At 42.6% G+C, this 26,515-nt stretch overlaps 1 protein-coding gene across 1 annotated transcript in view; it reads right to left on the reverse strand.

The window, feature by feature from the left end:
• Nucleotides 1-4,176: 4,176 nt before the first annotated feature.
• MEP1B (meprin A, beta) overlaps nt 4,177-26,515 on the reverse strand; it is a 46,584-nt gene continuing 24,245 nt past the window's right edge. Inside the window, exons 14-15 of the mRNA XM_009885978.1 lie at nt 25,093-25,291; nt 4,177-4,302 (exon numbers count right to left, since the gene is read on the reverse strand). Of these exons, the coding sequence (XP_009884280.1) occupies nt 4,177-4,302; nt 25,093-25,291 (325 nt within the window). The remainder of the gene's footprint in view (nt 4,303-25,092; nt 25,292-26,515) is intronic.

The raw sequence follows: 26,515 nt of genomic DNA on the forward strand, positions 1-26,515 counted from the left end.
GTGAGCCAAAAAAATATCCCAATAGAAAAACCCCAAGAGTTCATAATCCCACTCTTTTTCTTAATGTATTGACTTTTAGCAACAGATCAATAGTTTTCTTCAGATATGTTTTAATTAGCATCCTAAAATATTTTAGCTGCAAGTAAGACTAAATCAGATTCAAGTACTGTTCAGGTGTGTATGCTTGTTGGTAGGCATGTGCAAGTTGAAGTCAATTGCATTTTAACTTTCACTATGTCAAATGAGCATTCAATTTTGAAAGGGTCGATTTTTAAATGTCAGGCACTTCCCTTTGTTTTGCTTGGCTTGTTAATTCCAGGTAAAATAAGTAAAATGTATCTCTCTCTCTCAAAAAAAAAAGAAATAAGATGGTAGTCATGGTAATATTAACATTAAATATTTTGAATGCCCCCAGGATATTGACATCCCCGAGAAAATAGTGTTGTCTTACTACGGGTGAATACCTGTTCTGTTATCTCTGCTTACCTGCTTGGAATGGGTTTTCTGGCAAGCAGCCTGCTGGAATTTGCATTCATGAGTTTGCTGCATTAACATCACGTATGCGTAGACCAAAATACAACTGTCCTGTTGAAAGGCCCAGAAATGTGCAATGATTTCAGAAGCAGATCCTGTGTGCAAAAGTACAGCTAAAACCGCTAATTGCAAACTTGCTATTGATGTCCTTCCAGTTGTTTTGTTCTGGCTTGGCACCGCTTACTTATTTTTATGCATAATATGTTAGCATTTGACCTTTTTAGCAGCTCATCACCTGAATTTTCCAAGCCTTTTTTAGCTATTTAGGTGTTCCTAACCTTTGTGTTGTGTGAATTATGTGACTGCGATGCCGAGCCACCTGCTGTGATGCCCAAGCTGCACTGAAGTGTCCTCTCTTGGTGAAATCAGGAGAGGGATGAGCAAACCGGGAAGCTGGAGTATGGTAGCTCTGCCTCTCCACAGCTGTGTAGGTAGCCAGGCTGTGGCAACAGTGATGCCCATGGGATCTAATTTATTTGCTTTCCTCTTGAGCTTTGTTGTCATGGTGTTAGGGGGTCAGGACCATCTCTGGCACTGTAGAGGGCAGTCTGAACAAGGCAGACCAACGTGAACGCGTTGATCTCACAGAAAGTCCATGGCAACAAAGGGTTGGTGGCACTTTTGAAATGAGGCAGGAGCAGAGGAGTCCTTCAGGCCTTAGCAGAAAGCTGCACAGTCTCTTTAGAAGGATGGGGTGTACAAGCTGGAGACTTAAATGTGTAAAAGGTTACGAAATGCTGCACTGCTTATTGTACTTCGAGGTGGAGGGTAACTTGATGTTCCCACTGTGATTAGGAAGTGTCTGAAAGCTCTGGGAAATATTCCTGTGATATGAACTTTTTACCAGCTGATGTCCATAGGAAGAGACAGCACTTTGATAGGACTTGCAAACTGGGCAGCGCTGGGGCAGAGGCACCCTCTCATGGGAGTCCCTTGTTGCTGAACTGTTGATATGGGGTCTTGCTTGGTTTGGTGCAACCCAACCAGCCTGTGCAATGGGTGATCCCAGACAGCTCCAAGCACAGCTCAGAGATCAGCAATAGGGGAAACCAGTCTGGTTTTGGAGTGTAGTAGAGTGCAACCATGTTCATGTGAGCCGTGTTGGTTGTCCTTGGGGCCTAAGAGCAGGCTTTCACCCATTTTTTCTACTAACAGAGATGTAGCCTTTCTTTGGTAGCAAAAAAATCTGGCGTGTCACTCTGTATGGAGCTGTCTCTTTGTCCTGCACCAGGAAACACGTCATTTCTATGCAACAGTCATGTGGCAGCGCAAGGATTGATGCTGCCTTCAGTGGCAAAAGCTGGATTCTGGTACGCGGGTTTTTCTGGAGATGGACACGCAATTGGCCAGGGGAGGGATGGGGAGGAAACTTGAGAGGAAATGCTGGTTTCCTTTAAACGCTCATTGTGCCTAGGATTAAGATTCTTTGAATTGCTGCCTGGCTGGCTAACCAAAGCTGTATTGAAATCAACTCAAAGTGCATATTTGCGTTCTTATTCTTGCCGTATTGTAAAAATTGCCTACGGCTTGAAACTTAGAGACAGAAAACATTTTGGTCCATCTAAAATTAGAATGAAAATGTATTTTGAAGCATTCTTTGCAGCTAGAAGCAAGATTTGAAGTAACTGTATATTACACAGGGTTTTTTCCAATACAACAATTTTACTTGCCACTTTAATTGACTTTATTCCACAACAACAGCTTCAAGAGAAACAGCGTAAGTAGTGATGCCAGCTCAAACCCAACATGTTTCAAATCTGTCTATAAATACTTGAAGTGTTTTCTCCTATGTTTTCTTCTTGAATCAACTCCTTGATTGTCTCCCCGCTAAATAAAGTGTGCTGGCACCAGTTACTTCCATGCTACCCAGCGGGGTGCCTGCCTGCAACGCAGGTCCACAAAGTCCTGCCTGCAGGCCAGGCAGGGGATACACCACGCTACCTGAACACCAACCCTACGTGGAAGGACAAGGGCTTAGCCCAGCTCTCCTGGCTCCTCTTTTTGCTGCTCTGAAATTGCAGCTTTCCCGTGTATGAGCTAGAAGGTACGAACGAAATCCTAATCCAAGTGAGGGTATTTATTCGCGGTATTAGGGACGGCAGAGCAGTAGGGAAATGCAGGCCCCTTGTTGAGACCTAGCAATAAATGACTCTTCATTTGTTATGTCTTAAACTCCTAATAGTCCGTGAGTTGTTCAGACTTTACCATTTCTGCGCATAATAACCAAATTTTCAGCGTGAAAATCTGCAGAGTGATTCTCTTGACTTGGACAATCTTCTGAATTATATTAAAAATGTCTGTTAGTTCTTAGCTCTTTAGATTCACTTTGGGTAGGTCAAAAAGTAACACTTGGGAAAAAAATGAGAAAGCCCCAAAACTTTGGCTTAGTACATTTCCGTTATGAAACGAAGCATGGTTTTTGTGGAATTCTGTGCTGTTTTGGGCTTTTGTGTAAAAGGCTGAAGGCAGATTATTATTTAAACCAGGTGCAAATAAATATCCCTGTAATGTATATGAACAAATTTAAACCGCGTATTGTAAGTATATAAACTGTATATTAAAGACACTATTTTCATGATATTTCAAATGTGTACAGAATTTGTTGTATTAAATCAGTTGGGTTGCATGTATTGTGTAAAGTGGTTGGTTTTCATTTAGTAATTTCACTGACTTATCCTCTTGCCCATCTCAGTATAATTCAGAAATAAGCACCTCTCAAATAGTGAATTCACAAAGTAAGATTGGGATAATTGAGAGAAGCAATCAGGCTTTTGCATTTAACCTCTCAAGACACATTACTTTTCCCTGTCTTGTAATTTCACTTGATCCCCTTCAGCAAGAGCATCGAGCTGTGTGTTCCCCAAAGAATTTGTTGCCAGACAGCTTTCCTGTCTCCAGCAGACATTCACCTAAAACATTATTTTCCCGAGCCCTCAGCCGATTATCTTTGTTTTAGAGAAATGTGTTCAATTATAACTTGGATATGCTTTCAAGTGCAAAGACCATGTGCAAGTATTTCTGCTTTGCGAAAAGTTGCTGAAGCATTTATTGGGTGGGGAAAAAATTAGAGACAAAACAATGTTGTTCTCTAGATTGCCTGTTCACGTTTCCTCCAATATGGGCAATAGGGGAAAATGTCTGCTCTACAACTCACCCATATGTCATGGAGGTAAGGTGCTGTTGGGCCAAATTCCCCTTGGGCTGAAACTTTGTTCACTGACACTGGACCAAAAGAAAGTTTGGTCCACCACAACCGTAGTTGTGGAGGGTTTTACGGGGGGGACTCATATGGTTATGAGAAATAAAGCAGGGTAGAATCTGCCACAGCAGTTGCCACTGGATTTGAGACAGATGGGGTTTACTTGCCTCCAACCCTCACATCTGGGAGAGGGGAGAAGTGTGTCTGGAGGCAGGATGTGCATCATGTGGGTTGGGGGAGAGGGAGAAGCAGAATCACTTTCAGAAGTTAAGAAAAATCGCATTCACCATGAGCAGGGCTGGCTAGGGCACATCTCCGCTCCGCTCTCCAAAGAGGGAGAAAATACTCAATTTTATGAATGTTCTGGTTGGTTGGATCCCAGCTGGGCAAAAGGGTCTACGGGAAAGCATGCAGGAAGGGGAAGGGAAGGGCTATAGCCCAAGTCAAAAAGTGGCCATCTCCCTGTCAGGAAAGTGCTGTTCTAAGGCAGGCGTTTTCTGTTTGCACGTGGCATAGCAGTCATCGAGCCTGACATAAATCTCCTGCCTGACTGTAGTCACCATGGCTACCTGCAAATGTGAATAAGGAATACAGGCAGGGGAAGGACCTGAATACACAGCTCACTTCTCTTTGGGAAGTGCAAGCTTAACGCCGGTGGACATGCTGCTCCTCTTGGTTCGATAATTAGACCTCGCCTAGATCTGTTAGGTGTGTATGTACACTGTTCTCCCTCTTGCTGGGGCTCCTGTCCTTGAGTCGAGTTGCGATGTGATTCAGGATATTGAGAGAGCCTGATGTCTCACAATGCCGGTGACTAATCACTGAAGTCCTTAGTTGCAGTAGACTGTGCTAGCTCAGGTCGTCGCTACCTTGGGGCGCTCTACACCACGCTCTGTTGCCCAGGTACAAACATGCTTTATGTAATCAGATGCGCATGTCATATGCAGCCACTTTCTCCTGTGCACAGGGTGACCAAAAGCTGCAAACCTGGGTGAAGTTCTCCCATTCTCCCTTTGTTCCATGCTGTGAGCAGATGATGGGATTTGCCAGTGCAGAATGAACGGAAAAACAGGGCTGCTTGGGCTCGGTGATTTTGCCCAGGCCCTCAGGGCCACTGGGCCATCTCCCTAGCAGCTTTACTCCCACAGCATCGTGATTTTTAGGAGTTCCCTTGGCACCCCTTGCTAACCACTGTCTGCCCCTATGGGCAGCTGTTGGAATGGCAGCTCTGGGGGTTGCACAAAAACTCAAGATTAATTGTATTCTGTATATAGATTATTTTTTTTCTTCTCTTGCCTGTGGTGACCACGCTCAGTGAAAACCAATTTTTACTGAAAGTTGACAGTATTTATATTTTTATTCAGTTGCCTGGATCCAGCATTTCTCCTTTCCCAGGGTAAAGCATTTTCACTCAGCACAAGAAAGAGCTGATGTAGAGTGGCTTTGAGAAGAAGGCGTCTTCTCCCCATTCTCACCATCAGATTCCAAAGGTGGAAAGCTCAAGATGGATAACCTGGCTGCCACAATGTGAACATTGAAATACGACCCAAATCTATCTTTATTGCTCAATGAGACCTCAAAATGCCCTTGACTCCCGGGCGGGACAAAAGGAATCTGGTGCCAAACACATCTGGGGTAGAAGGCAGAAGAATAAAAGGAAAGAAAATGGGCAGGAAGGAGACAGCATACTTAAGGTACCATGTCTAAGGAGCTGATGACAAAGCAGAGGGATCTGTCATCTTGCTTTGTGTGGCAGTGGCTGCTGCAGTACTTGTACATGCCACACAGTGTCAGACTGGCACACAGCCACCGAAAGGTGACAGTGGCCGTGTGATAGATGGGCTCAGGGATCCTCATGAGGTCTCTCTGCCAATCCCATAAAAGCTCTGTCACAAGAAGGAGCTGTTTTAATCGCACTGCTGCTTTTCCATTATACAGCATTAACAATTATTCTTAATGAATATGGGGGTCAGTGAAGCAGGTCTCCAGGGCTGGGTTTCCAGTGGATTAGTGCAAACAGAAAGCAGGAGGAAGCTCTAATGGGTCAACGCTGTAAGAATTGGCAGGAGGTCTGGCAGAGCCCTGAAGAGCTGCATATATCTTGGCTAATCTTATTTATTTAACTGCAGCTCTGAAAGTGGGAGAAATGTATGGCAGCTAGAAACCATCCTAAAAGCTAATCCTAGACAGCCTTTGCTCCTGAAGAATGAAGCACAGGCCATCCTGGTAACCAGTCCACCAGTTTCCTCCTGAAGACAATGGGCATTTTTATCCTTCAAAAAGACTGGAAAATCATACTGGATTAGTATTTCATAGAATGATAGAATGGTTTCAGTTAGAAGGGACCTTAAAGAACATCTAGTCCACCCCCCCTGCCATAGGCAGGGACATCCTTCACTAGATCAGGTTGCTCAAAGCCCCATCCAACCTGACCTTGAATACTTCTGATGACAGGACCTCCACAGCTTCTCTGAGCAACTTATGCCAGTGTTCCACCACCCTCACCATAAAAAATGTCTTCTATATACCCCATCTAAACCTACCCTCTTTCAGTTTAAAACCATTGCCCTTGTCCTGTCACTACACGCCTTGGTAAAAAGCCTCTCTTGATCTTTCTTATAAGTCCCCTTTATATACTGAAAGGATACAAGAAGGTCTCCCTGGAGCCTTCTCTCCTCCAGGCTGAACAACACCAATTCTTTCAGCCTTTCTTCATGGGAAAGGTGTTCCAGCCCTTTGACCATTTTCATGGCCCTGAAGTTTCTCCTTTTACAAACAAATCAATGAAACTGCAGTAGAGATGGGAACAGCCCTCTGTCTACATCTGTCCCACATAGGTCTGTGGTTACTTTTGCCTTACTATTAATTTCTCAAAAGGTTTTGTCTTCTGCTTCCTGTAATGAAAGGCAGTGATAGTTAAACATTTTCCTCTTACCTATCTAAGTAAGCTTTCCAATAGCCCTTCCTTTCTGACTTTAAAAAAAAAAAAAAAGTAAGGGCAAACATTGTTTCTTCTTCTGTTTTTTTTTATTCTTCTCTACTGCAGCTGGTTTACTGAAAAAAAGAAGTGTCATGTCACAGGGTCTCCAATGTTCTTTTTTTGCTTTATAGAATTCAATCTGAGCTTCTTGTGCAATGCTAAAAACTAGGATTTGGAAACTGAGCCTCCAGCAGGAGTGCAGCAGGCCAAGGATAAAAAGCCCACTAATTAAAAAAGCAACAAACAGTATAAACCCAGGTTTCCCAGCATGACCTACAAACCCAACCCAGCGCAACTCAGGGTGACATTTTGTCACCCGCCTTTGCTACCTTTCGTCCTCCAGAGCCTGACTGGGTGCCTCTCACCATGGGTGATGGGGTGGTTACAGGGGGTGGGTGGCTGCCTCTGGTCCCACACAGAGCCCTACTAGTACATCCAGGCAAAACAGCCCATCCTTTTCCTGCCCTGTTCCTGCTGTCTGCACCCCTCCTGCTCCAAAAGCTTTAACCTCTGAGCTTCCATTGCAGATGAACTTGGTTTTGGCTTTCACCACACCTGCAAACCCTGAAGGAATCGGGTAGGGTCATATCGACTTACAAAAGCACTAACTGACTGTCATAAAATACCCCGCTGCTGTTGAGCAGTGGGAACTGTTTTGAGGACCACAAAGTTGATGGAGTTTCTTTCATTCTTCTTCCCTGGGTCTTCAAGTGTAAGGTGAACCCGTCCCCAAGCCCAGTGTATGGCATATTTCTGCCTCTACTGCCCTGAAAGTGGTTTGGTTATTTCCTCACTCTGGGTACTACTAAGATTTCTTCAGCCACTGTCTAGTTGTTCAGAGTTCAGTGTCCTAAGCATGTATAATGTCACTAACATTTGATAACTACCTGCTGGAATTTGATTTTTGTTGCTTATCCGAATGGCTTGTGTTCATATTTTCTTAACATGGTGTTTTTACAAGAAAATTGAAATATCTACCTGAAGTAAAACTGTATCGATGATCCATGAAAATTGGTGTCATCTTATTCTTACTGATGACTTTCAACAGAAAAAGAAAGAGAAGGGCAAAGCACAAGTAAAATGAGTTATATTTTAGGCTGCAGGTTCTTACTCTTAAGCTTGAAATCTCAGGGCTGATCATGAACCTGCCTGGAGCCATGAATTTCCATATACAAGATGCAGCTTTGAAATCTTTTTCAAAGTCTTACTTTTGAACTGTGGAAAACCAGAGATGAGAAGGCAGTTTCTGAAGGAGAGAGGAGAGGCCTCTCTGTCGCACTGCGCCTTTCATCTCCAAACACAAAGGACCAACATACAGAAAAAGAGATGCAGCGGCTCAGCCCAAGGTTGCAACCCAGTATCGCCTCCCTCACAACAGCCCCGAGCAAAGAGCGTGGCAAGGGAATGGGAACAGGACACACTGGGATATTTCTTGGCACTGCTTTCTCCATCTCCAATGATTTACATCTCAGGGGCTTTCAGAGACAGAAGTGGTATTTTGTATTTAAAAGTCACTGTCTTCATTAATGAATCTCAGAGTTTCATGCTCAAATGCAAATTTTTACCTGCAACTTGTGTTGGGTTTTATTCGGAAGCACTAAGCAGAAATCAAGATTTTAGAAACAAATGCATTTAAAGACCCCAGCGCCACCACTAAAACAGTATGAGCACTGTTGCATTTGTAAACCATACATGACTCTGCCCCTGGTATTTTCGTTGTTGCACGCTTTTCCAAGGTGTTGCAACTTTCTGTTAGTAGTCACAGAGCCTGGGATTCATGCAACAACCTGTGGAGCACCTCGAATTAGGGGATGCTTGTTTCTGACTGGGATAAAAAAAAAAAAACAAACTCTCAATTCTCAAGGGATGCAGTTTGAACCCACTCGTTCATGAGGATCTAAAGGAAACATGCCCAAATAACAAGGAACAAAGTAAATGTTGTCTTGGAACCTAAACATCAGCATTTCTCAAGTTCTGTGTGAAACCAACCTTACTGCATGGCTTTCTGCATTTATTTCTCAGGCAAAATTCGCCCTGAAATGAAATAGGATTTTTAGAAGCTGGAGGGGATTTCAGCCAAGAAACTAAGATTATATTCATCAGCAAAATTTGACCCAAGGTATTATTGAGTCTCTCACTCCTGTGTTATATATCAGAAAAATTCTTCCCAGAGAGCCATTCTCCATAAAAGCACTGCTTATTGCTCTGCATTTTGCCATAAATGCATTTTTAATTGATGTAATGGAAGACTTGGGGTTTTTTTTGAGAAAAAAAAGGACTATAATTCCTTCAATTATGCTAAAATATTTCAGATAATTTTAAATACGTGTCTTCCAGAAGGCTTTGCTGTTTCTTCATTTTTAATACTCACCATAAGCCATTTCAGATGGGAGCTCTTTAAAAGTCAGAGCATCAATAAAAGGTTGTTAAAAGCAGGCTGGCCTCTGGTTAGCTTGTTTTTTTGCTAAAGCTGTGTTATATTACTGAGTGCAGGTGTGTGCATGCACCTGGGTGTCTGTGTATATATGCATGTAACTAACAAAAAAACGCATGAATAAAAAATCATCCGCTACTTGTCTGCTGCTTACTGTACAGCTTAAGTGCTTCTGCAATACCGAAAACACAAGTTTTTCCAGCATGTGAGAACAAGCAAGTGAACTTGCCTGACAGACAGGAAGCAAAATCTGTTCGTGAAGACAGACTGACACTTCGAGTGTGGGGAAATGGCAAAAGGGTAATCCAGGCTCCCTTTTAAGTTTGCTTAATAATAAGGTTTTCTTCTCTTCTGAGAAAATCAAAGATTACATTCACACAGGTAGAGGGCCATTTTAATTTGATTGTTTTAGCTGAGTTTCTTTATGCAATTTTCCATTTGATTTAATTCTATTTAGTATGATAAACGCTGCTTAATCTGAAATCCTTTTTTTTTTTCATTTTCATTTTCACATATGAAAAACAGAGATGAAAGATTAGCTTCTAGTGACCTGCATCAAAATATAATTTGGCTGGAAATGAAATGAATTTGGATTTAGCTGTATCTCCTGGATAGTTTTGCTGCAACAACAAATCTTTATAAAGTTAAGCTGCCTCTGCTCAAGGAGTGGAAGAGGTGTCTTCAGCTGAGCTGTGAGAAGCTCTTGCGGTCTCTGCCCTGTCTGTCTGTGTCTGACTGGAGTCAATGCCATCAGATCCTCAAAATGTAAAGGAATTTAGGATTTTAAAGTAAGATTACTGCAGCAGCTTTTCATGGTTTAATTATTTTATATTGGAGGCTGCTGAATGATGCGTTCGGTGAGCTGATTGCTTTTCAGAGAGCATTAAAAGATTTAGTTGCTCCCTGTTTCAAACATTTGGAAATTTTCGCGCTGGGGTTGAAGGGAGCTGTGGAGCAAATCGTGTCTCTCCCCAGACTCTGGCAGCTTGCTTCCTTGGTAGCTTGGGCTGTGTGGAAGGAATTGTGACAAAATGTAATTATTTTGGATTTAAGCTTTGTTGCAACTTGGTCTGTGTTTTGTGTCTCAGCTGTATAAAAAGTAATATGCATCGGTTGTTGGGTTTTCTTAATCAGTAAGTATTAACGGCAAGCGTCAATACAGCATTTTCCCCCTGCTCTGCTGGTGGCACTGGTCTCGTTGGGTGCCCACTGCCTGTGCTGGTCCCAGGCATGTGGCTGCAGTGGGGAGCCGGCACCCCTCGGTCAGTGCAAAGCAGGCATCACCGGGTGGGCATCATCTTCAGGTCCTGGTGTCCTTAATTACCTCAAGGTGTTGGCTCCAGCTCAGGGTAATGCAGGCACTGGAACAGTAATACAGGCTACTTAGGTGCCATGGCATGGTTCCTTCCTCACTGTACCTCGGTGGGACCATAGCTGCTGGAGTTGCCATCCATCCTCCTCCTCAGTAGGGAAATATCCAAATATCCAAGAGCAAGCGCTTCTGCTTACAATATTACAAATATCACACAAAAGCTATGTACAGAAAGATTAATTTATTTCGGACGGTGCGCAGGAGGAACAGGCGGTCATAAAAATCTCTTTGCATCAAGGTCGCTTTGCCCAACACCCCCTCCCCAGGTCACTGCCAGTCGGCCTTGCAGCCGGCCATGGCATCAATCCGTCAGCACTGGCTTGGGATGAACAGGATATCAAATTGGAGGGATTGGTTAAAAAATTCTCGTCAGCCTGGTTGCGAGTGCTGTGAATTCGATCGCAATTTTCTTCTGTACTGAGTATAAAAAACTTGGTAGGATTTCCCTAAGGATTCACTCAGAAAGATCCCGGTTTTTTTAGAGCCAGAAACAGCCTGTGGTGGCTGTGACCTGCTGCTCCCCGTGCCCAGCAGGAACGTCTGCCGCACCACCTGAGAACAACCCTTTCCACCCATCTCCCTTTCCCCTTTGCCAAATTTCCTCCCATTACCTGGCCCCAGACCCTCCCCAGTGGCAGCAGAATGCCCCCTGAGCTGTCTCCCTGCTCCTCCATGAGCCCTCGGCGTGGGCAGCTGTGGTGGATCCCCAGATTGGTGCCCACCAGGGCAGGGCCAAAGCAGGCAGCCGGGTGAGCTGGGCCTGACCGTGGTGGCAGAGGCAGTCTTGGCAAACACAGAGGCTTGTTAGGAGCCTCCAGAGGCAGCCTGGGCTGGAATTGAATTAGTTTTTATTTAGTTTCCATTCAAGTCCTTTTACCTGGGAGGCACAGCCGTGCCCTGGGGGAGGGTGGGTTTCACGTTGCTCACATGTGGGTCTCGGACTGCCTTCACTTCTTTCTCTAGATTGTTTATATCAATTGCAGTCTCCCCTCCCCAAAGCGTTTTCTCATGGCCCTTCTGAAGCGTCAGCTGTCTCACCAGCACGTCCCTGCAAAGCCTGTAAACTTACAAAAGATTGGTGAGTTCATGAAGTGGAAGTTAAGGTGCTGTTTCCCTGCTTTCTGCTTTAAAACATAAGTTTCTGAGATGATGGCTTTCATAGAACCATAGAATTGTTATGGCTGGAAAAAAACATTAAGATCAAGTCCAACCATTATCTAACTCTACGAGGCCCACTTCTAAACCATGTCCCTGAGCACCATATCTAAGACATCTTCTAAATACCTCCAAAGATGACAATTCAGCCACTTCCCTGGGCAGCCTGTTCCAGTTTTTGATAACCTTTTCAGTGTAGAAGTTTTTCCTAATGTCTAACCTAAACCTCCTCTGGCACAACTTGACGCCATTTCCTCTTGTCCTATCGGTTGTAACTCGTGAGAAGAGACCAACGCTCACCTCTCTACAACCTCCTTTGAGGTAATTGTAGAGAGCAATAAGGTGTCTTTCTCTCGCCCTATGGGGTTTGCAAGGCTTGTCTGATTGGTGTTTAGAAGAAGCCCAAGTGTCTGACAAGCCTTTTGAAACAAAGCAACAACTGAGATGTCCTCTCTCTTTCCCTCAAAGGAAGTCTTAACACCAGAGTACATTCTCGGAGAAGATGTCTCCTGCTCCGCACCATGCAGAAATCCCACCCATTCGCATTGCAGGCCAAGGAAGAAATTAAATCCCCGGCGCTATACAGCTGTACAACGTAGTTATAGTTCTTTTGAATTCTCATGTTGGAACTTCATTAAATCCCCTTTTGTTGTGGATTTCACTCTCTAAGCCATAACAAAATGGATAAATCTAATAATTTCTTTGAATTTGGTTCCACTTGCACTTTCTCTTTCCTAAGCAGCTTTTTATGTCATGAAAACAATGGCCCGGTTTGTATTTAATAGTTCATCTATTTAATAGTTAATCTCATGACTTTTCTCTGCATCTGGAGGAAAATACCCGGGGAAAATAATGCTGGCTAATAATATCAAACTGATGAGCAAAGACATAGCACCCATATTCTCAGCTGATGATGTGGCAAAGATCAAGAAATTCTGCAAGGCTCAAACTAAAGTAAGTTATAAATTGCACTAATACTGGCTAATGGATAATGAGATTCCCTTCTAATGTTGGTAATGTGCAATGTAAGTGTTTGCTGTTTCTTAAATAGGATATCTTTGACCATTTAAGCAAGTCTTTAGCACCAAACGTTCATGGCCATGAGTATATTAAAAAAGCCATTTTGTGTATGCTACTGCAGGGTAATGAGAAAGTTCTCAACAATGGGACACGCATTAAAGGAGACATCAATATCTTATTATTAGGTAAGAGCATGTAGAGTTAATAGTGCATTGATAAGTTATTTTATTATCCCCCCTCCTATCATGCCAGTGTAGTTCTGTTATACAATATTAGCAAGAAAATAAAAGCCAACCCAGTGCAAAGACTCATTTCGTCTTATACAAGAATGTTTGTTAGTGTCTTAGGATCAATTTATTTTATCCTTGGGCACATTTTTACAATTATTTCTGTTTTGTCCCACACTTCTCTATTTACTTGACATCTGTTCTATGTTTCTGACTAGTGCTGGCATGATGCGCAATCGACTCTAATCCTGCACTGCTCATTCAGGCGAGACACCCACTGATTTCACGAATGGGCTTCAGTTTATCGCTCAAGTTGATGGAACTATTCTACTTCTGTCACTTGTAGGCACAGTGGCTGCTCAGTTGTGACTTCATTTCTAAATGTTTTGTTTTCAGTACCCGTAATTAAGTTACATTAGCCTGACAATGCTAACCTGCTACATAACAGCTCCTGGCAGAAGTGTCAGCTTCCTTGAATAAATCAAGCTCTTTATTTCTCTACAGAGTTTCAATCAAATATTCAATAACTTGCTTTAAAAATGGGTTAACCTAAAACAACAATCCTTTTCAAAACTTTCTGGGTGAGCGTGTCCTTTCTCTCCTGAAGAGGGCAAGTTGCACACTGACTTATTGACATTACTGAAACAACGCTTCATCCACACCACGCTACTGGTGTTTTAACCATGTCAGTAGAGATGGGATCTGTTATCCAACAGCCCTTTGCCAAAAGCGCTTGCCCAGCACCTGAATTACCTTGCTGTGTATCCAAATGTAGCACATGTGGAGCCACAAAAATTCAAAGCAGTTGTATAATGACACTCAATAACATGCTAATGGATCTGCTGGGATTTGCAATCCAAAGGACTGTCTATTAAAGCTTTAATAAAGCCAAAAGCTGGTCCCTTAATAAAATGCAAAGCTAGGGTGGATACAGGTATACTTCTTTGAAATTTGGAATGACATCTTAAATTCAAAAAAAAAAAAAGAAGGAAAAAATATTTCTTCTGGGAGGATTCTGAAGGAAGAACTCTAATAGGAAAGTATAGTTTGAGCATTTCTATATGATTTATTGAAACTGCAGGATTTCTGAGGATATCTTTGCTACCTACCTATGTTGCATTAATGTCTGGAGGGGTGTTAGGTATGTGGTTCCTTTATTTATATCTATATAGAGAGACACAGATTTATATTTATAAAAATTTACACTCCTGACCTTAGAAATGCCAGGTTCTCTTTCTTTTCTTTTTAATTTGAGGCTGAAATGAGAAATTGCAATTCTTCTTATACACCAATACTGTTGATGTAACCTTACAACTATCTAAAGCAATGTAGAAGCTAATCAGTGGTGCAAGATTTCCAAGTTTGCTAAAACTCACGAGCATTCTGGAGGGGAAATTCTGGGGAAAAAAAAAGAAAAAAAAACCCTAAAATTCTAAAACATGGAGGATTTCTTACCAGAGTCCATAAGTTCTGGGAACTTGAAGGCTCAAGCACGTGTCTCTGTAATGCTTTGTCTTCTTTCAATTGCCTGAACCTGTGCTTTTGGAGTTGCTGGTGAAGCATGGCAGACTCCTGTACCTGGAATAACAAACAGCGTTGATTTGATTTGCTCACAATTTTCTCCTGTTAAACTGAATTTGAACATTACATCTCATGACATTTACATGGAAGCTGTGTTTCTGAATAACATACGAAACAAAAGGCTGCAAGGTTGCCAAAAAAAAAAAAAATGCACAGATGATGTTTCAAGGTACTTACAAGATTTAAGTGAATGTTTTAAACTTTGGAAGTTTTGATCTTCATCACTTGAAAAGAGGAAAAACTTTACCACTTCTCAATATCCATCTCAACACACTCACAACATACTTGCAACACCGTCAGAGGCATCTTCCGCCTTTTACTGGGAAAGAGCACTGAATAAAAAATACTTCCTACAAAGATCAAGTGGTAGCTTGTAAAAGCTGGCTGTAACGGCCCTTGTAAGCCTGGCAAACTGTGTGTCTTGAGGCCACAGCCCCAGGCCCCCCTGGAGTTAGCAATATCAGGATTAGCATCCCCTGACCCACCAGCAGGGATTCCTGCCTCTCCTGCTCCCACCACCTTCATTCGGCTACTGAGGTCTTTCTGCCAACAGTGAAGCCAATGGCTGTTGGGTTTTGGGGGCCAAGGAAGAAGAAACGTCTTGGCAATGACTGTGGCCGTGGCAGAGCAGTGCTACCAGAGGTCTTGGGTTTGCTTCCACCAAGTGCCATGTCCCTGCTTGTGACCTCTGGAATAAACGGCACCATTGGGGCAGCAAAACATCAGACCGACAAGCAGGTACTGGTGGGTTGCCTTTTCTCAGTCTGATTTGACAGCGATTTACTCTGTGCTTTTACTTAAGCCTCCTAATAGTCCTGATTTAACTGCCTTTCCAATAAGTTGAGGAAACTGATTTCCCATTTCCCAGGAGTATTTGGGCAATTAATTGTAAAAATACTTTGTAAGTGCAAGAACATTTATCTCTTTCAAGTTCATTCCTGCCAGAGCTTGAAAGTACCAAGATTCTAGTTTACTGGAGCAATTAGCCCCTGACATCATCAGCAAATATATAATGACCATCCTTAACACCCAACTCAGAGGTCTGGGCCTGCATCCTGCAGTCCCTGGATATGAAGGGGGTGACCATAATGCTCCTCCTGCCCTCATTTCTTTTGCACATCCATGGAGAGGGGTTGGCGCTCTGGCTGCTGGGACCCACAACATTTCCTCTTCCATACAAATTTTGTACTGCACACCTCTGTATTTGCATGGGGTTGCCGTGTTGTTAAACACGACTGAAGTTTGAGGTTTAATGACTAATAAGCCCTACTGCAGCTGGGAAAAGACCTTTGGCAAGGGTAATCCTGCTAATGTGTGGCTCCACCTGAGATGATCCCAACCCTTAGGAGTGCATGGCTACGTCTTACACAGTGACTCTTGAGAGGGATGTGCAAAAAATATTCTAACATCACCAGTAGGTACTTAAATTTCAAATACTTTCATCACCCCCTTTGTGACAAAAGCCAGAAGTGGTGGGGAGGGAGAGGATGTCTACTGCACTCCTGTTTAATAAACTAAGGGAAGTCATGCACTCACAGATACTGTACAAGTTATTCATCACAAATTAATCGTTCACATATATACTGAATAAAATGGTAGTAAGAAAGGTCATGATTTCTCTACTGCTTATTAGGCTACTTATTTTTTTCCAGCACTCAAAAACCAGTGTGCAAAGGGCTTTAGCCCTACAGCCGAAAGATGGTGAAGTACTCTGCTTTCCCCTTTAAGAGGTGATCTTTGTATTGCAAAATATTCCCTAAACGGCTTCCACCATCAGCAGGGGGTCACCGGGAAGGCAGTTGACAGCAGCTGTAACTGCTGATTAAGAAACTGATGCTCAGCCGTGCAGTTCCAAAGACACTGATCTTTCCATCTTTCGAGCTCTAAAACCCTTCCATCGCGCAGCGGGCCCCGTGCGCCCGGCTGCGTGCTGCGTGCCCCCGTGAGCATCAGCAAGCGCCCATGTACCCGAGATCCTGCACTCCGGCCCAGGGTTGGTTTTTTTTTTGGTAACAAAGCTTTAAAATCATCTTGATGCCACCTAATAAGAGATGGGAAAGTGTTTTACAGCTGAAGAATATTTGTGGAATGGAAAAAAAAAAAATCATCTTTAGCCCACCCAGTCCTATTCCACCAGATGATGGAGGTGCTGTGGGAAACAAGACAGAAAGAAAATATGCAAGTAAGCCCAACCACAGCCCATCTGAGAGCGATCTGATATGCCTGTGAAGTACTTTGTGCAATATGGATATAAACCAAGGCAAGTGGAAGGCAAGATAATTTGCTTTTAGGAAGGTGGCACCACCTAATCGAGGCACTCGGGCATGATTATGGCGTAAATGAAAGCATTTCTATGACTTGCCTAGCACAAAGGGCAAAGCAGCTTGCTCACTTGAACCCCAGGGGAAAAAAGGTAAATAAACCTCTGGGGAAAAACAGAGTAAATAAATCTATCTTCCTCCTTACTCCACATTTCATTTCAGAAATACCTTTGAGGTTGCTGGGACCACATTCAAAATAAATGTGTCTGTGGCTATTTGTATTTCTCAGAAATTCAAATTTCTTCCAACACTCAAGATTCACTCTTGCGGGGGGAAGGCGGTTGCCAGCCAGTGCTCTGCAGGTCTTTTGTGGACAGGGGTGCAGCCAGTAGGGAGGTTTGATGTCAACCAAATGGCTACGCAGTCACTCCCACCGTGTGACCGCAAGGGGACCCAGCCAGGAAAGGCAGCATGGGGCAGAGAGCCGGAATGGGGCATCCCCGGTGTTTCCTGGCAAGGGGGACTGAGTGTGGGACAGGGACTTCCCTCCCAAGGGAGAATGGCCAATATTTACATCTGGTCTTCAGTGGCTCTGTGAAACAAAGCACCGATCTCTAAGAGTTCCTCCAGCAAATCCTCCAAGGGAAGAACGACTCTTACTGCCCCCGGCAGCAGCCTATGCACAGATGAGCTCTCCATAGGAACAGCAGAGCCGGCACCACTGGGTACCACCACTGGCTTTGTCCCCAGCAGAGGCCATGGAAGGGGTTATACTTCCAAGTTTTTCTTCAGGCTTCCAGCTTTCAGCGACAAAGCACGTTTTGTGTGATTCCTGTGCCAGCGCAGACTTCACATCAGCCTGGCTGCCGTTTTCCCAGACCTCTCCAAGCATGAGAGCTGCCCAAAATGGCTTTGCAAGACTGCTGTTGGGGCAGCCAGAGGTCCATAGTGTGCATTGCTGTAAGCTAATGGAAATAGGTTTAGAAAGGACACAAGTAGTGGCGATCGATCTTGCTGTGAGGTGGGAACTTACGAAAAGCAGAGCAAAGAGGTGGGCTGCTGAGCAGGAGGAATTGTTCAGGCTTCGTGTTGCAAAAGAGCATCGATCTGCTTGGGAGACATGGCCTGTAGACTATTGTGCAGTGGCCCATAGTGGGTATTCACTGTCTCAATTTAATTTTCTTTTTTTTTCCCTTAAAGAAATTAATGTTTTCTTATCCCAGAAGCTTTTTTTTCCCTATTCCTCCCAGTCACACACACTAACATTTAAGCATGATCATTATTCTTTTGGCCAAAGCAAACCTGCAGTTGTCCTGCTTGCCTGCAGATGTTCTTCCTTAACCAGAGGAGATGATAAATACTTTCATTTTCTGTTTCTCTCCTCACTTTCAGCTTACCCTGACAAATCTTTTCTGGTGACGAAGGCATGACAGCAGCAGCCTTAATGAAACCTGACTCTTCTAGTGGCAACAGAGGCTCCCACCACAGTTAATATACTGCAGTTTATTAAACAACTTAATAACTACCACACTTAATAAACTAATAGCTTACTTAACAAACTCAACTGAAGTTGCAATGTTATTTTATGTAATTCATAAAGCTCTGTTCTGAACTAGCAAACATCATTTACAAGAGTGAAAGCTGCCTCCAAAGCCAAGCGTTCACAACATGATGAGAAGTATGGAGGAAAAAAAAGCAATCAATCACAGATGAAGGCGGAGACGTGCTGCTCACAAGATTTGATCTGGCTTTTTGTAGCATAGACTGCATGGATCCAGATGGTGTTAAAAAGAAAAAAAATCAAGGGCAAATGCACATACACGGAGTTCCAGCAGAACAAGGTGGCTGGCTCTAGTTACATATTAGTAACCACTAAGCAGAAATGCTATCATTAAGAAGTTAATCAAAATGTTCCATCGAATTGTTTAGAGATAAGATTCAAACTGATAAAAAGCATGCAATCTTTTTTTCCCATGAGTATTGCTCTGGAAGAGCAATCATGGTTATTGTATGATTAAGCATTGCAGCCATGGGAAACAATGAAGTTTGATTTTGTTCTTTTAAGTTCCAGACATTCAGGTTAAACTTCTTTGACGCTGTTGTGTTTTCACAGTAGGTGAAGTCAAAGGCAGAGATCAAGCATGGACCGTTTCATCTTAAGTGGAAGGACTTTAGGAATTTGTGAGCAAATGAAGATGAAAACTGGAATGGAAACCTGTCTGCAAGCTTTATGATACCAGTTATAGTGTACATGTTCTGAGTAATGAACTTTGACCTGGGGGGGGGGGGGGGGCATTTCAAAAAAAAAAAGTGACAATGGTGATGGTTCTGAAGAAATTTAATACAAAAGGGACCGATCAATATACACTCCAGAAAATTATTAATTTGGGAGTAGGGGCGGTGATCAATCTGAATTGCTGTGGTCTTTTTTTTTCCCCCAGTTCATTCTGTTGATGCTCAGAAAGGGGAGAGGACAAGGACAGCAGCCACATGGACTCTGTCTGCTGCAAAATATTAATAATCTTCTTGCACAAAATGAATTATTAAAACTTAACTTTAGAGTTGACTTTTGCAATAAACTAGAATTTATGAAAGAAGTTGGAAACTGAGATCAACCATATATTTAATTTCTTCATAATTTCATAGCACAATCTGAGCAAAATACAGGTATTTTGCCATTACTGGATCAAATACTACACAAGTCTCTAAGCAATAACTCTAGATTTAAGAAACAGTAATTGACTGCATGACTGTTCAGAAAATGCCATTTATTTGGTGGTTATCACCTTCTTTGGAGACATGAATCTCTGTACTACCAGCACTTGAAGACAGCTTGAAAACACAAGCTGATGGGAGAATTAAGATCCCATTTACGAGAATCAAAGGTACTTTAACTGACATGTGGCATCTGCATCTCAGCAAAAGCCCCTGAGCTTTAGTAACAGTGGAAAAGGAGAGCTGTGAAAAAAAAAAAAAAAAAAAAAAAAGAAAGAAATACCACTTCTCTGTTCTGATCTACACCTAAAAAAAGTGACAATTCATGACTCCTGCCCTGCACCCTGGAACGGAGCCTGCCTGGCGTGGGTGGTAGGAGACACCTGACATGCTTGGCTGAAATAAGAGAGCTGGTGTCTAGGATCAGTCCCCTTTTTGCATTTAGACAATACAGTGCCAGCCAGACTATTAGACATTATGATTCAGTTATTTGCTACTTGTGCAAAAGCTAGACCGAGCGAGCTGAGCCGTGTGATGCAAATAGCAATGAAATTGGTCTAGTTTGCCTATCTCAGGAATATGAGGCTGTATATACTGTTTAGCATAGATATTAGGTGGCATGCCTAAAAGATTTTCTGCAATGCTGAGATTCTTGAAGAAAGACAGATAAGTAGCTAGAATAACAACCTACCTATCTTTTTTTCTTTTTTTTTTTTCCTTTTTTTTTTTTTTGTTACTCCAAACCTGAGCCACTGACTTGAACGTTGGGGTTATTTTATTTTATTTTTAAGCCCATGCTGTGACTCCCGATAGACTCCGCAGTGGGGAATGAGTCATGCGCACAGCTCTAAAGACAATGTGCACATACTCTGCTGGGCCCAGCTGTACAGCTAGTCCAGAGCCCAGAACAGGAGGAGCAGAAAAGGCAACACTCACTTAAGCCAGGGTCTTTGCTGGGGGGACAGCCACCGGACCAGCAGAGACCCATGCTTGAACGAAGGACAGGAACAGGGCCGTTAACCTGAGGAGTCAACTTCCACACCTCAAGCCCTTGTTCTGCATGTGGGAACCCAAGAATAGGCTTTTTACACTAGTCCTGATCTGCAGGCAGTGGAGCGTGCCTGGCCTGCGTGGCTCCAGGGACGCAGGCAGAGCAAAGCCTTGCTGCAAATTTTAACCTGAATCACCACAACGTGAGAAACACGGGAAAGAGAAGTGGAACCCTGTGCAGATTTTACACTGGCGGGTTTTACTATCGTATTAGTATCTCAGTGATTTCATACGGAGAAGCATACATTAAGGATTTTTAGTAAAACTTTCAGTGAACAAGTCTGCTTTAGGAAAGTAAAGTGAACACCCAGTCTTTCTGTGAAGCGCTGCAACCCCATGTATGGCTCTCCAACTGACCACCGCAGTATCTGATTTGTGATTAATATCCATATTACCTATAAAAGTGTCAAATGTATGTCTCCAAAATTAAGCTGTTTCATTAAAAATAATAGACACAGTGCTAGTAACCACATAGAAAAATCTTTGTAAAGCAGGGAAGTCGGCTGCTGAGGAAAGCAGTAGGGCCTGGCCTGGTGAATCTTCATTGCTGTTTTTACAAGAGGTGACCATTACCAAGACATGGCAACTTCAACCCAGTTAAATTACAAATCCAAGTAAACCATCTACTCATAAATAAGAAAACTCCAGTTGAAATGTTTCATTTCCTGAACCACATATGTATTTTTAATCTCTCACCTCCTTTATTCACGGAAAAAATACCATCACTGTAAGTTAGTTGTGGCACAGCTTTTGTAAGAAAAATGTATTTGTTCAGGAACTTGAGCTAGTAGTATAAATTTTGTGATATACAATGAAGTGCAATATTGAATCTGATGTTGGACTTCCTGAGTAAATTTTCTGCATTGAAAATTGAAAAAAAAAAAAAGTATTTTCCTCTTGAGTATTTTTAGGTCAGTAAACCATATTAATAAAACACCAGTCTCTTTTGGCTCTGTGGAACCTGCACATCACTGAAAAGTGAGTTGTTCTTACTCACTGACTAGGAGATTCACTTTTAAATTGTGCTTCTCACTGATTCTTGTCTGAAATGAGTAAGCAGAAGCTTGAGGGTTGTTTTTTTTTCCCATAGAAGTTTACCATTTCAGTCTATACCCTATGGAATTTGTATCTTGCACAATGTGTTGTAATATATTACTCTACATATTAAGCTTTCTTCTAGTGAAAGCACATATGAGTTTACAATTGAGTTGGTATTTATGCCATTTCATGTGATCTAAGTATTTCAGCCAGGGTTGAATTTATGAACAGTCTCATTCGTGTCTTCTTAACTCCATGTAAATCTATGTGCATATCTTAATTGAAGGCGCATTGGGAGGATTATTTGCATGAAAACTGCTGATCAAGACATGTCAAAATAGGAAAGTTATTTTAAGACATCTATAGTAGGGTATCTTCCTATCCAGGATGTTTGTTAGCTCTTACAAATCTTTGTTAATTTTGTCTGGCTGTTTTCATGAATCTTTGGGCTCCAACAAAAGCTAATAAAACCAGCTATGAAAGCTTTAAATATAACTACATTTCAGAGAATATTAATCAGAGGAGGACTACATATGTAATGTCGGTACAGAAGCATACACATTTGTTGCTTTGTGCTGTGCAGTAGTATTCAGAGGAAGACCAGTTCCCTCATCAAATTTCCACACATTTGAACTGCTCTTGCCCAGAGTTAGGGTAAATTGCACGACAAATGTTGTGATCATCAACATCCATTCCAGGGAATCAAAGTTGCTGCTGACCTTTAAATGTGAACATATTCACATACAAGTCTACCAACCATCTGGTGTGACCTGACATTTTTATTACTGGCACTACTGTCTCTTGCAGCCCCTTCCGAAACACTGCAAATGTGATGATCTGTGCCCATGGTGACTTCCATCTTCCTCTGCAAGGCGTCCTCAGGGAAGAACATTTTGCTTCCTCTGGTTCTTTGGTCCTTCTCCTATTTCCACACCTACTCTATTCTCTAAACCCCACTGAATTGTAGCCCTACTTGTCAAGGCTGTTAAGGGAGCCACCAAAGTCAGCAGACCCAGGATCCCTCCTCTCAGCCAACGTGCCCAGCCAGGAGTGGTCCCAGGGGATGTCTCCATCCCAGTCCCTGGGATGCAGCTGCTGCTCTTCCTGCGTGCAGGTCTGGCCTGTAGCAAGGTTGAGTGTGTATCCAAGGGACACTCACAGACACACAGAGGTCCCTAATGTGGCTGACTGCACAGACTGCTGCACACACACACAGAGAGCAGCGTGGGTAGCAGCAGCCACCTATAACACTACCCAAACTCACACAAGTGCCAACAGTTCTGACTTCTTCCTCCCCTCCAGACAATCAGAATGGAGGTTCTCTGGTGAAAACATGTATGCCCTCATTCTCCACGTCCATAAGCACACTCACGTTCACAGCCCCCTTGAACGTTAGCACAGCCTCTAAAACTGTTTAATATCCATGCCTGGACCTGGGGTCTTTTAACTGGTATACCGGTCACCTCCTACTTGCCAGATAGAGCAACGTGATGCTTGCTAGTGAAACAAATGCATACGCTCACACACTCATCCCATAGTCACAGATCCCTTGAATATTAGCACAGAGCTCTCAGTCTGCCCAATATGCATGCCTGGACCTGGGGCTCCTTTACCCAACCATTGCCTCAGACCGAGTCTTCCAGATGTGGAAATGTTTCCTCCAACTCACCAGCTAGACAGCCCATGCCAGTCCCTTCATGTGCTCATACCTAAATGCACAGATCCTAAGACTGTGTCACTCAAATCTCCATTGCAGAGGAGAGGCCAGTCAGCCTCTCCAGTTGCTGGCACCATTTTCCCACACTAGTGCCCCTCCGATCCACTGTGATCCTTCTGCTTTCCTTTGGATCCTTTGGCCCTTTCCCTAAACATCTCATAGTCATTTTTACATAAGCCCACAACCTTCTTCTGATAGCCCATATCCCAAGCAGCCTCAAGTATCCCATAATATTCATGTTAATCGTGTTTCCTCCTTCCTATCTGTTAAAAATTGTTGTTCAGGTTGACATTCTCGAAGACTCTGTCTGAATAATTCCTTTAATGGCCCATCAATCAGCAGCTGAAGCATTCTGGGTCCTCATTATTGTCTCTGTTGTGACTTCCTCATTAATGTTCATGTGTCTGTGTGGTTAATTTATCACCTTCCTCATTACATGTTATTTCTTTTATGGTGAGTAGATCACAACCAAATAACTTAATGACCCAGATGTTCCCACATTCCACATACCTTCATGCTGCTGGCTGACAGCTGTTGCAGGACTCAGAACCGCTGGGTACCCTGTGATTACAGGGTCCAGCTCCCTTTTATTTTAGACATCTATATCATGATAAGATAGCAAACCCAGACATCACTGTGTTGGTTGAAATTCAGGATACAGTTTTACATGTTTTCTTCGTGTTCAGGTAGACTTAAATGACAGGGCAGGCACGGCATACAACATATTTCCATCTTTCTCCATTGTGTGGTGGTACACAACACTGTCAGACACTTCACTGACTTTAGCACAGTATTTTATCCAGATGACAAATTATTTTCCAGACTTTACAAACCTTTATCATGATGGTTGAGATAAAAGTAACAGAAAGAATGATGACGTAGTTGTGGTTTTCCAGTGATGTTCATCTTGTGTCTTTGATGCTTATTTGCATTATCTTCAGAAGCTTGTTTCATTCTAAATGAAAAAAACAAACCAAAACATCTTACAAAAAAGCCAAAATAATTTATTGGAAGGTCATAAAGTAACAGAGTAAAGTATCTGGCATTTTACAGAGGTACTGCACCTCAACAAGACATCGCATAAAGAATATTGGGACAAAATTCAAAATGGAAGTCTCCTCTCTAAGAGGCCAATTGTCTTCAGCTTGCTTACAAAATTTCTCCTGTATTTTATGAGTCCCTCTAAGGTATGTAATTCTTACAATTTCCAAGACTAAGACTCTGTTTAAGCTAAGAGTCCAGATGGCTGGGACTTTATGAAACTCGCTGTCAAAACCTGCCCTGACCTTTCTGATCCAGTCATTCAGGTGGTCACCTCCTGTGTCAAGACACAATTTCCATGGTGACTTTGTTTCTTCTGTAAAAAATGGTCATTGAATAGGGAAACAGATTTTTACATTTACTTTTTGTTTTGGTATTTTGGGTTGGGTTTTTAGCAGTATACCCAGGTGTTTTAAGGGGAGATCTTTAGTAGAAAATGCAGTAATAGGGGAAGTACAAGTCCATGAAGTGGAAGACATGGTTTAGTTACAAACTGAAAATAAGCCCCTTTGTTCACACTCTCCTACTCAATGTAGGCTGCCATCAGGGCAGTAAGAATGGTGGGGGTGGAGGAGGAGAACAAGCTTTGAATTAAGTGGCTTTTTGGTGTTTGGTAAATTAGTAGCACTTAATGGAGCTCTTTAATTCCTAAGCTGGAGTCTTCAGACTTCAAAAATGTGACATCTTCCAATTTACTTTTACTGGATTGTTTATTTTTAGTAAATACATATATATCTCTCTCATTGTTGAAAAAGGAAAAATACTTACGTCTAGATTCGGACTCTCACTATTTTTCTTTCCTTGGCTGTATTTCTTTTTAAGGCACACTGCGGTTGTGATAGTGACAATAAGCATTACAACAAATACAGCTATGGTTGAAGAGACAGCTATTACAGTATTTTCATGAGTTGAGCCTTTCCTTTCACACTTTTTTCCCATGTACCACCAGTCGTCACCTGCTGGACATCTAGAAAGTAGAAGAACAAACACGTGATATCACCTAAAGTTAAAGCCATGAAAACGACTACTTAAAATAAACGGCGTCTCTGATGTACTGTTTCTATATCCCAAAGCATAATGAAGTTAACTTAAAATGGATTTCTATTTTAAAGTTTTCTTGTGTCCTTACACATCTGCATGTGCTTCTTTCAGCTTCCTGCTGTTTTACAGGTCATGTCTTCAGAGACAGCCTTTGCAGAAAAACCAAGCACCATCCTGATCGTTTTGACTGCTTAATGCTTGGCCACAACTGATCGATAGAGCTGCTGCTACAGAATGGTCATCTTTTGCTACCAGTAGAGATGCCCTCTGGATCACTCAGTTCACTTCTCTGCTTCCTTCTCCTTGAAGTCTATAGCACATCTGTTGACAGAAAACTCAGTTTCTGCTCCATGAAACCGGTATCTGTCACTAGGACCACTGTCATGTAATATTTGCTTCCACTAATACTAATTAGTCTCTTATCTTATGCAGTTCTGCCTTTTGTCATGCTCAGCTTTTACACAAAGACCTTCTACCTTCTTCACTGAATCCATTTTAAAAACCCTTTAAAGAAGTTGAGTAAGCAAGTGGTCCAGAAGATTTACACTGCTATTTTTATCCAGTCAAACCACATTTACCACCTTGCAGAAAACTTCATCCACCTGTTTCCTCAGGTGTTCTTTGCTTTTTTAATTCTGAGCTCACCCTATGCAGCAATTCAAACCTGTGAGATAAACGGTGGAGACCACAGGCTGGACTCTCAAGGCATCTCTGACTAGATAGCTGCTGTACCAAAGCTCCAGTGGAGGAATTCCCCAGTTCTAGGACTGAGCTGGCTGGAGATAGTCCCACCACATTCCCCTTTCCCTGCTCAGTACTTCTCCACTAGTAGATGTGGTACATTCTGATCAGACCTTCTCACTGCCAGAAGGTGCTTATTTTCAAATTTAAAGAACTGGTATAAGCTGCCTCTGCACACACCCCCCGCAAGAAGAAGGTAAAAAAGGATATTAACGTCCTAGCTGTCATCTGGTTTTAGGACTAAAAACAACCTGCAGGCTTTGATTCCTTCACCTTATCCAGCATCACTATTGGCTCCAAAATATTTTATAGTGAGCATATGAGGGTCTCCATGATCTAACTGAAAGAAAACATACGTGCAGTACTGTTGAGTGTACCCTATCTTTCTAACCCTGGCTGTTCTTAATGT

The sequence above is a fragment of the Charadrius vociferus genome, unplaced genomic scaffold, assembly GCF_000708025.1.
Source record: "Charadrius vociferus isolate BGI_N301 unplaced genomic scaffold, ASM70802v2 scaffold75, whole genome shotgun sequence".
NCBI classification, from domain to species: Eukaryota; Metazoa; Chordata; class Aves; order Charadriiformes; family Charadriidae; genus Charadrius; species Charadrius vociferus.